At 44.3% G+C, this 12036-nt stretch overlaps 1 protein-coding gene across 4 annotated transcripts in view; it reads right to left on the minus strand.

Moving 5' to 3' along the window:
* The window catches only part of LOC109299620 (transmembrane protein FLJ37396), a 218140-nt gene that overhangs the window by 16226 nt on the left and 189878 nt on the right, over positions 1-12036 (minus strand). For all 4 annotated transcript variants that reach the window (XM_019520116.1, XM_019520117.1, XM_019520115.1 and 1 more), the window contains 2 exons: positions 7995-8147; positions 3294-3503 (listed from right to left, as the gene is read on the minus strand). In XM_019520116.1, coding sequence (XP_019375661.1) covers positions 3294-3503; positions 7995-8147 — 363 coding nt within the window. The remainder of the gene's footprint in view (positions 1-3293; positions 3504-7994; positions 8148-12036) is intronic.

The raw sequence follows: 12036 nt of genomic DNA on the forward strand, positions 1-12036 counted from the left end.
CAGGACACCAGTTTACTTCACCAAATGTGAGCTCCTTGGGTAGGTCAGGCTGAATACTGTTAATTTCCCAAATATTTAATCTGCTTGACTACCAAAGGGGGGTTCCAGAAGCACAGTTTTATGTCCCTTACCAATGATTCTTAAACAAGCAAGTGAGGGGTCTTGATTCTCATTTGTCAGACAAGAAACAGAAAGTAAAAGCATGGCAGAAATTCTACACATCAGCTATGCATACTGTCCGTGCAAACTGCTCAAGTATCCAAGTCCTGACTGTCAGCATAAATGCCAGGAGCACTCTGGGCTAGATCTAATAAAGGACTTGGGCAACATGAGGTACTGCAACACCGAATTTCTAAGTGCCTGGTGCCTGGAATGGACTCCAGAATCCTGCAGCAGATGCCATGAATCCATCAACAGGGCATTCATGGAGTGAGGCGTCTCAAAATGAGCTTCAAAAAACCCACAAAAGGAGGGTGGCGCTGGTGGGCAATAGGAAATGCTAAGCATAGGTGTGTGACTGAAATCTAACCCCTCTCCAGACGCCTCCCTCAGATGCTGTTGCCCACTCAAGTTCCAGAGCCCAAAATCCTCCCTTGAGTGTACAAGCAATCAGGGGCTCGTGAACAGAGGTGATATCTTGTATTAGATCAACAAGATTTTTGCAAAACAAGTTCTTTAATTGCAAGCTTTCGGGCACAAACACCCTTCATCAGGCATCAGAGAAAAGACTGTAAAAGTTTTCCTGGGTAGAAATGAAAGTTCATATTTCACAGGACTTCACAGAGGGGTCAATAGATGGAAAAAACTTCTGGGCAGCCGTTCTTAGCTGGTAAGGAGTCTCAGCTCTCCTGTGAAGCTGTGATGATCCAAATTACCTTAGGCAAAGGCAGGAGCAGGATTTCAGGTTTCAGGTGGTCAAAGTTGTTTCCTGCTTGGGAAAATATGAAGATTTTATTTTAAAAATCAGCAAAAATTCAATATCTGCCATGTGTCAGGTTTGTGCCTGAAAGTTTGCAATTAAAGACATTCTTTTGCAAAAATCTTGTTGGTCTAATAAAAGATATCACCTTGATTCCCTGAGTGTAGGCACTTATAATTGTTCTTTGAAAGAATGGAATAAAGTTCACTGTTTTCTTTTAAAGCTCAGCCACTGGAGAAGAAAGTGCTGCAGCCTATTGGTTAGGGCACTCAGCTGAGCAGGAGGAGTTCTAAGGTCATCTTGGGTCCCTCATGAGACAGAGGGAAAACTAGTTCCTACATCAGGATCAGGCATGGGTGGGAACAAGCACCAAGCTGTTCAGCCCAAGGCAGCCCTGAGCATGTACTGAAACAGACATGCGGGCACGTGGAGAACTTTCAGGCCAAACAGGGAGGAGCCTGGTGAATTTAGGCACCAGTAAGATTGGGTAACTGATAACCAGGGGCACTTAGATCATATATTTGGATGCATATGCCTAAAGTCTGCCCAAGTCCTTAATTCCTTATTTGGATCTCTGACACTTCTCTGTCAAAACAACATGACGTGACTTCATGCCTATGGCCAATGAGTGCTTTATTGTGGCTTGTCTCTATCCCCAATTCAGTGACGCTTGCCCTGTATTTCCCAGACTAATAACAACAAGCCATGTCCTTGTTATTTTACCATAGTTACAGCATTAAGAAGCACTGCACATGAAAAATCTCATGGTTTTATTTTACACTAAACAGCAGCTGTTCTGTGTATATGTTGGCTGTTAAAGCACTCTTGAATCTACTTTCTACTTAAATAAATCACTGTAGAGGCTCTGGTTTATCCTGATAGTTTAAACATAAAGGGTATAATCAGATAAGATCAGTAAAATACACACAAAATCCAAAACAACTTGACCAAGGAGAATTTGCCTTTGTAAGTTCAAGCCTGCCATAGCACTGCTGGCAATGATTTTCCATTTTCTAATATATAATAAATACAGTACTATATGTTTGCTTTCACTCCAGTGACAGTATACAAAGGCTGGCAATTTTCAAGTTTTTGAACAAATAAAGTTGATGATGCCTACGGGAGCTGTACCTTTAAGGCAAGCAGCTGAGAGGCCAGAAAAGGCAGGCCTTGGAGATACAAGCCCTGTACCAGGAGCAGAGGGAGCTGGTTTGACCTGGGCAGAGGTGGAGGTAGGAGCTCTTTTTTGGGAGCCGATGTAAGCAGCACTGAAAACTGGAGACTGGACCAGGCAATGCTCACTGAAGGAGCTCCATACACTGAGTGGAGAAGCAATACTAGAAACTGAGGAAAGTGTGAGTATGCCTAGGAAGACCCCAGCTGAGAAAAGACAGCATGACCGAGTAGAAATATGGAGGAGAGGCCTGGAAAAAGACACCCCAGCTGCAACTGATCATGTTTGGGTTTGATTTCTGTAGTTGTTACAGCCACAAGACATGGCAGTAGCTGAAGGGAAGGAAGGAGGCCATGAAAGGCACCCTGGTTGCAGACCCCTGAAACAGGCCTTGTTAAAAAAGAGGAACATCTTTGAAGCACCTCTTTCTGAATCATGCCCTGAAAAACTAGCACCCTCCAGCAGAGCATGTTAGGATGTTGCTTTATCCCCCGGCACTCCACAGTGCTCTGCCCTCCTCCAACCCCCAAGGTGGGGAAGGAAGGAGAGCTGGTCAGACCATCAATGAGCGCTCTCTTGTGTGCATGGCGGTCCTTAGGAAACTCTGGAATCAGAGGCTAGGACACATGCAGACTGCTCTGGAGTGCACATCTGCTGAATGCTTTCATAGCCATTCTGAGCACTCTGGAGGTAGGAGTGGAGAAGAGAACTAAATGTTAACATGGAGCTGAAGCACTCCACATTGGGAGTGCTTCAAATGAATGTCTATCCATTTTCTAGAACAGTGGAAGGTAAGTTTTTCTGGCTGTGGGTTGAAATGACCCACCTTGGGTCCAAGGCAAGTGGATGGGTAGATGCTAGGACCCAGCCATAGCTGCTTCTCTCCACAGCAGTGGGGGAAGAGAACTCATAGCCAGAGCCCCCACCACTGAAGCCCAACGTGTGCAGACTGGATCCAATGGCTCTGCTGGCCAGATCTAGCCCATGGTCCATAGATGGCCAACCCCTGCTCTTGGAAATGCAACTGTACTGTGAAGTTCAGGACACCCATGAAGGAAGTATTCAGCATTGATCAAAGAAAGACATGCAGCCAATAGTAAGTAGCAAATACTAAGGCCTTTATATACATCTCAAGGAATGGTAGCTCCTGGGTAACCCAGGTGCATTCTAAAGGATTCAAAGGTTCAGTTCTGACTTTACCTGCCTCATTTCTTTTCTGATCCTTTTTTGTTGAAGTTGCTCTATTTTAGCTGATTTCTCAGCTTCTTCAGTCAAGCACTGGAGTCTCTGCTCTTTCTCCTGCATGTCTTCCAGCACCTTTTGCATGTTTTCTGCCTTTATCAAATCCAGCTGTTGCCTACTTCTGGTTTCATGAGTCGTCCTATGTTTTGCTTCTTGCAGCAGCTGTTTCTGTAACATAGAATACCAATAGGTTAGGAAACACACCTTAAAAGGCTTTTCTTTCTAATGTAAAAAAAACAAACCCAAACAAAATTGAAAACAGACAGTTAAAACTCAGACTTCCTGGCATAACTGAAGAAGGCATAAGCTTAGTTTTTTCCTCCCTCTGTACCTCACCTTTAAACTGTGTCTAGAAATTAGCCCCTTTTGTCCCGTACAGTTGGAGGTGTCACCAACTAACTGCCAAATGAGAAAAGGGCTGCACTGAACTGTAAGCAGATAGCTCCTACTGGAGATAATGGGACATTGACAGAGGCATAGCAAGGCAGCTTCACACCTAGGGCAGCTGTTACACATGGGGCAGCATCTGCTGCCACCATGTCAATCACAGTGGTGTGTTCAGCCGCCACTGCAATGGCGGCTACTTTTGGAAACCCCCACAAAGGTGCTGACAGAGTTGTGTCCCCCCGACCCCGGAGTTATGCTACTAGACTTTAGGGCATAAACACAGAATCCCAAATCCAAATTCTATTCTTAGAAAGGGCAGTGCATTCCCTAGAAAGGGTGTCTGCACCATTTATTTATAACAATCTTTTAGATCAGTGACTCCAAGAGCACCTGTGTGTAAAATGCTGTTCAAAACACATACATACAAAAAAGAAAGGGCACTTTGATTTGTTTGCAACAGTATCTTCCACTCCACAAAACTACAGCATTCTCTGTTTTCTGTGACAGCCCCTGGACTGTGAGAAACTCCCTTTGTTTTTAAAGGGACAGAGAGTAAAAGTGAAGATTTGGGGCAGAACCATGTTTTTTCTAGACATTTCTGTTTTACCGGTGGATACAGCCAAAACCCCATATGTTATTGTGACTCTGAGGATCAGGAAAATACTTGAAAGCAATATTAGACCCAATGCTATACACAATGTACATTAGGCACAGCTCCCACTGAAACTCAAGACTGTGGAACTGAGAATGCTGTTTGTCAAACATGCCCAGGGTCACCTATGCTAATGGGAGCTTAAGATGCAGGAGGAAAAGGAGGAATTGAAAGCTAATGGCAGACACTGGGGGAAAAAAGGGTTCTAGGAAGGCCAGGCTGAGGAATTCAGTCATTTAAAAACAAAATGGCAGGCAGGCAGTTGATTGAAAATAGACATGTGTACATGTACAGACACATGCATGCCCTGAACAATGACCTCTGCTTTTTTTAAAGAAACAACAGACTTTGAGAGCAAAAAATGATGAGGAGGAAGTTTTCTGACCATCACTAACACTGGAATTTCATAGACTTTAAGGCTACAGCATCTAGTCTGAATGTAACAAGCCAGTGAATTTCAGCCATTTACTCTTAGATTGAGCCCATAACCTGTGCTTAATGACAGCATATGTTCCAGAAAAGAAGCTGATCCTTATTAGAGGATAGAGAGCCTCCACCTTGTTAGAGTGATCATTCAAAGAATGAATCTCACTATAACAAAATAATTTCTTATTTGAGCTTCTCTGGCTTTAATCACTAGTTCTCACTGTGACTTTCTCTGATGGACTGAAAAGCACTTTGGTACAATCCCCACCAGGTAGAACACTCACAGCTAGTGCAGGAGGCCACTTTCAATATGCCTGTACCCTTATGTGACAAAGGCTTTATTTACATTATGCTAAGCATACCAGGTATGTTGGGCAGACTCAGCTGTGTGTACCTCGGAAAGCAACCCATTCAACAGTGGTTTAAGTCACTATTAAAATTGCTCTTAATGAGATGCAAAAATAATGATTGGTGGAGTGTGCCCAAGTGCTTATCAGCGCACAACCCATGACTTTGTTACTGAAATCTCTGGGAATGGCAAGATGCATAGAATCCATATCTCTTCTCTGCCACAGTCTTTTTCAGCCAGGAACTTGCAGAAGAAATCCCAGAGAGATGTAAAACCTTGGACAGCAGCTGCACCACTGGCACAGTAAGATGCAGGACAAATCAGCTCGGATGGTCCATTCCTTTAGTTCTGTGGTGCTCAACCCCCAGCCTGCAGGCCAGATCCAGTTCCTGGCACCTTGTTGTCCAGCCTGTGGGGCTCCCTACACATCCATGTTGAGCTCCATGGGCCATCGCCCTGAGTACTAGATCTGGCACACAGGGTCTGATCCTGGTGTGGGGCCCTGATCCCAGGCACATGGGGTCGGGCAGGGGCAGCATGGTCCAGGTTCCTGTGTGTAGGCCTGATCCTGGGGTGTAGGGTCCTATCCAGTCCACAGCCCAGCCCTGCACCACTGATTTGGCCCATGAGGCCAAAAGGTTGAGCACCACTGCTTTAGATAGTTTCATAGTTTCTAGGGTCGGAAGGGACCTGAGCAGATCATCTAGTCCGACCCCCTGCCATGGTGGGAAAGAGCACTGGGGTCAAATGACCCCAGTAAGGTGGTCATCCAACCTCCTCTTAAAAGCCCCCAGGGTGGGAGCCTGCACCACCTCACTTGGAAGCTGGTTCCAGACCCTAGCCACCCTGACCGTGAAGTAGCGCCTCCTGATGTCCAACTTAAACCTTCCCTCCGCCAGCTTGTGACCGTTGTTCCTGGTCACTCCTTGCGGCGCTCGGGGGAACAGGGACTCCCCCAGCGCCTGCTGATCCCCCCTAACCAGTTTATAACAGGCCACAAGATCCCCCCTCAGCCTTCTCTTTTGAAGGCTGAACAGGTTCAGGTCCCGCAACCTTTCCTCATAGGACCTACCCTGCTGTCCCTTGATCATACGAGTGGCCCTCCTCTGGACCCTCTCGATGCTGTCCACATCCCTCTTAAAGTGCGGCGCCCAGAACTGGACGCAGTACTCCAGCTGCGGCCTGACCAGTGCCGCATAGAGGGGGAGGATCACCTCCTTGGACCTGCTCGAGATGCATCTGTGGATGCACGACAAGGTGCAGTTGGCCTTCCTAGCCGCCTCCCCACATTGCCGACTCATGTTCATCTTGGAGTCAATAATGACTCCCAGATCCTTTTCCACCTCCGTGCTGACAAGAGGGGAGTTCCCCAGCCTGTATGTATGGTGCCGATTGTTCCTCCCCAGGTGCATCACCTTACACTTGTCCGTGTTAAACCCCATCCTGTTCTCCTCCGCCCATCCTTGTAACCTATCTAGGTCCAACTGTAGCCTGTTGCTCCCCTCTATTGTGCCCACATCCCCCCACATCTTAGTGTCATCAGCAAACTTGAACAGGGTGCTTTGCACCCCCTCATCCAAATCACTGATGAAGATGTTGAACAGGGCGGGCCCAAGGACCGAGCCCTGTGGGACCCCACTTCCCACGTCCTTCCAGGTCGAGAAGGACCCATCCACTACCACCCTCTGGGTGCGACTCTCTAACCAGTTGGCGACCCATTGGACTGTATGGGTGTCTACGCCACAGTCCCCCAGCTTCCTAATGAGAATGGGAATATTGTTGATGAATATTGTTACCCCAACATGTGCACTGTACTGTGTGTAGTGCGAGAAGCTGAAGTGAAAAGAACTTTGCTGTGGAGTGGAGGCATCTGTGGGTGCATTCCAGTGACAAAAGATGTGAAATGAAATGCCCTGAATGTTCATGCTACCTTTACTAGGGATTTTCTTGAATTTTAGTGATTTTGTGAAAGGGGAATATACTTGCATTTTCTTAAATCAAGGTTACCATTTTCATAGTTTCATAGTTTCTAGGGTCGGAAGGGACCTGAGCAGATCATCTAGTCCGACCCCCTGCCATGGCAGGAAGAGCACTGGGGTCAAACGACCCCAGTAAGGTGGTCATCCAACCTCCTCTTAAAAACCCCCAGGGTGGGAGCCTGCACCACCTCACTTGGAAGCTGGTTCCAGACCCTAGCCGCCCTGACCGTGAAGTAGCGCCTCCTGATGTCCAACTTAAACCTTCCCTCCGCCAGCTTGTGACCATTGTTCCTGGTCACTCCTTGCGGCGCTCGGGGGAACAGGGACTCCCCCAGCGCCTGCTGATCCCCCCTAACCAGTTTATAACAGGCCACAAGATCCCCCCTCAGCCTTCTCTTTTGAAGGCTGAACAGGTTCAGGTCCTGCAACATTTCCTCATAGGACCTACCCTGCTGTCCCTTGATCATACGAGTGGCCCTCCTCTGGACCCTCTTTGTGTGTATTGCAATACTCATTTGACTTTCTTTTCCCCCATTCATTAAAATATAATATTGAATACTGAACACTGAAGTTGTACATAAAAAAATATCCCCAATACTACAGGTATTTGATATCTGAAAGACACTAACTCTTGCTCCTAGCCTGTCCTTCACTACAGTGGTACCTGTAGGAAAAGTTCAACCAACACTTCTAGCTTCGTACAGTAAAATACATTTTTCTGTTTTCAGTTGTCACTTGGTTCTGAAATGACTTTGCTTTCGGAAAGCCAATGAGGAAAGTTCTCCATTAAAAGTCACTGGGAATGTGAGGAGAGAAGCATTTGATTCACTATGTAGAATGAGCCAGGACCAAGTTATTTTAGGTACCTGCTGATCTAGCTGTTTCTGCAGCTTTTCATTCTCTGCTTCAGATCTTGCCAGAGCCTTCCTCACAGCCACCAGCTGCTCATGGAATAAAGTGACTTCTTGTTCTGCCATCATCTTGGCAGTCAGACACTCTTTTTTGTTTTGACGGGCCTCCTGTTAACACAAATGACATAATGCAATAATGAAACAAAGCAATGGCCCTCTCTTTATTGTTTCTCACTACTGAAAACACAACCTATAAAATGTTTTTAATAAATCTTCGGGATCTAGCTTCTTAATATTTTGCTGATGCAGGAAAGATGGCTGAAAGTTGGTCAGGGAGGGGTTTGTTTGGGATTTTGTGTCAGTATTTTTCACTCATTTTTACTTAGACCTCATCTAAACAAAGATTTTGCACAGATACAAGCATTTTGTACAGATATTTGTTAGGAGTGTGATCTTTTACCAAAAGAGTAAAATCTGCAAGATCCCTCATAAACCTAATTTATACCTTTCTCTTTTGGGAATAAGCTATAACACCATTATACTGGAATTGCTTTGTCCACACTAGGGGGTGGTGGTATTTTAACTGTGCCAGTGGCACAACTTGTGTGTTTAAATAAATCCTTAGAAACCCTCAGAAACATAAAACCTGGTTTTCCCAAGTTTTGTAGGAGGACCAGTCAGAGATAGGACTGATTTACTGTTAGCTCTTAACAGGTTATAAAGGATTTAAGAGTGTTGAATTGTGCATTGAAAATGTTAGTCATTGAAATTAAACAGGTGCTAATACCACCTACACACACACACACACACACACACACACACGTAGTGTTAAACAGTCAGATTAAAAATCTGTTGCACTCTTTACATTTTAAGATTTACTCTTGGGCTAAGTCTTCAGTGCAAAAGTGGCTTGGGCTTTTACTCAGTTGCTGACCCTAACCCTTCTCCCATCTGAATATAAACCTTCTCATTCGAGTTTGACAGTGCTTTAAATAAAGGCAGGCTAGCTGGCCCAGATGCTGGTATGGGTTTGAGCATGGATGCAGTTTTTACTTATGACAGTAATCCAAATGAAAACCCATTTTGGGGGGATTTTCAAGCTAAATCACGCAAGTGCTGATAACTCTCCAATGCCTTCCTGCAATTTCTCCTGGCACATTCCCCCATACTTCACTGTGAGAGAGTCATACAGCATTCAGCTTACTGCTGCAAAAGGGATCATCCTAGCAATAAACATAAATGAGCACAACTCCAGAGGCCACAGTCACTCGGGTATGGTTTTACAATGTGGCAGCTCACATCCTTGTACAGATCACCCAAATTTAACTTTGCAGTGCAGACACACCCTCTTGCTTCCTGCAATTTCACCACAGACTCTTGCTTATCCAGTCTTATGAGTAACATCTGACCTGTAATGCCAATGTTAAAAAAAAAAAAAGGCTTCCTCCATATATCATAAGAGGAGCAAAAAAGCTGTTAGCTTTTTTAATTTTCCAGATCATATTTAAACTGCTTCTGCAGTCCCTGTCTACATAACAATGTATCACTCACATGACCATTGAATAAGGACTGGATCTCACAGGCTAGGGACAGACATTATACATAAACCAGTTTAAGTGATCAGAAACTGACTTAAATCTATAACAGAACAGATGTTCAGTACACATAAACCAGTCTGAGAATGACTGAAACCAGTCTGAGATAAACCTGGTTGAATCAGATTTGACTGATTTGGCTCAAATGGTTTATACAATGTCTGTCCCAGACTCCTGTGTTCTCAAGTAGTACCTAGGAATTTTAATTCATGCATGCTGGAATTAAACAAAGCTGAAATCTCATCTGGTTCCCTAGCGGACACTATCACTAACCACTGGGCTGTCGCCACTAGCAAACAAAGTCCGAGACAAATGAAAGGAAATCAGACCTCTGCTCTGCTGAATAAAAGCTCATTCAGAACCCAGAGTTCAGCTGCATCCAAGCAGACTCATCCTCCAGTTCACTGGAAAAGTGATGCAAAGAGATTTGCTGGAAAGCGGGACTTCCAGCTTCTGGTATTTGTTTCTGGAATTGACTTTGTCTGGGACATGTGAGAGTGCTCCCATTTTGTACTCTGCACTGTATGATGATTAGTCATGCATACAAGACAGGACTCTCAGGAATCATGCCCAAACTGACAACAATGGAAATCAGGACACAGGTTACAGGGTGATTCTGTTTCCCCAAGTCTCAAAGAAAGCCAGCCTGAAAAGTGTTGAGAAGAAAGGGAGGTTACCTAAACACTTTCTTTTCAAAGGTCCTTTGGCATCCTACAGCACTCTACTCCCCACCTGCTCTGTGGCACACTCAGTTGTCTCTGAGCTCTGGTCTCATGCTGGAGCATTGCAGCGTGCCAAGGACACCAGCAATGTGGGTCCTCCCCACTAGCTGGAGATTGCATCCACCACTGCATTCCTGCTGAAAACGTGGCAAAAGTGTTTATTTGACCAAACGCATGGGACATTCAGGACAGATTTAAAATGGGATGGATGGGCACCCAAATGACTTATTTCTCTTCCTTCTGGTCAGGAGATGGTTCCTTCCACTCCATGCAGCTGGCAGACAGGGAAGAGGTTGACCTTTCAGCTGCAGAGTTCAGAGACTTCTGCCCAACCAGGTGTGGCAGAGCGCTTTACTGGTGGATGTCACTCTGAGGGAGCTTGATTTTAGTGGTCTCCAGGAGCTCTCCATTGCTACTGACTAGAAACTGATCTTCAAACAACACATCAAAATACCACACACACTATTGCTCTTTCTTCTGTAAAGAAATCTGGACCTGCTTGTAGGACTCCAGGAACATGGAAAATGAAGACATGCCCACTCCAGTTTAAGCACTGTCAAAAATCAATAGATGAGTGAACAGCAAGACAGATGCATGCATTGCTTTGTCTATTTAAATGCATGGTCATACTTGTAAAAAGACTTTATGTACAACAAGACTCAGGTGATGCTTTAATCTTTCCTTATTGTCCCTGAGATAATTCTCACCAGATTTTTTTCTGGTTCTCTTTGATATGGCTTAGCCTCATGAAGAATCTGTTCCATCTGTCACAGATTTTAAGATAAGCCATGCCACCTGGTTCGTAGTCTTGGTTTAAAATAACAAAACAAATTTTTTCATCAGTTTTTTTCAATTTTAGATTTTTTTTCTAATCACATGGAGATCCATCATCCCCAACCAAATCTACAAGTTAGATATCTATTACAGTCTCTGCTTGGTATACATTAATTAAATACTGAAATGATTTAGGATCTTCTGGACAAAGCACATGCACATAATTGTAAACTCAGGTACAACTTTAACTAGCTCACACAAGCTATTCTGCTTTTACTAGTTTGAAATTAACAAAATGTGATTCGTTCTGCCCTTCTGCACCTGACAGTACAGACAATTAAGTCACATAACCACCACTTGTAAGCCTTATGTTCCATTCTCTCCCACCTCATTCAAAGCATTTTTTCTACTTATCCTATCTTTTATTTAAGTGTAATGATCTTCATCCTTCATCCTGCTTTGTAAAGATTTAAATTAATAGCCTTTGCGGTCCATTCTGTTTTCTTTAAGTAAAATAACCTTTAGATCACTACTGCTTCAGTGTGCATGACATTTTCTGTAGAAGTCAAATTGAAAAAACAGTATTTTCCCAACCTACAGCCACAAATTTCTGAGCATTCCCACTGGCTTATATGGATTTTCTTAACACAAGTGTTCCCTCTTATGTGCTTTGGTCAATAAGGAAATAGTTCTTTTTGACATTTGCCATTGTCACAATTCAACTTCAGCATCAATACTGGAATGAATATCATGGCTGTTCACACTTCTCACAGCTCTTGTTTCAGGCTGTCTGCAAACTCAGGCAGAAATCAGTGCTTAACCTTCATATTGTGACCAGAGTGTGAAAGTATATTGTTAGCCACAAATTACCTTCTTTTAAAATAAAGCATAGAATTTGGAGCAGAAAAACAGTTATATGAAAATATACTGGCTTGCTGAGATGCTACCACCCAACCCAATGTGGCC

The sequence above is a fragment of the Gavialis gangeticus genome, unplaced genomic scaffold (genome assembly GCF_001723915.1).
Source record: "Gavialis gangeticus isolate Ggan-Ray unplaced genomic scaffold, GavGan_comp1, whole genome shotgun sequence".
NCBI lineage: Eukaryota > Metazoa > Chordata > Crocodylia > Gavialidae > Gavialis > Gavialis gangeticus.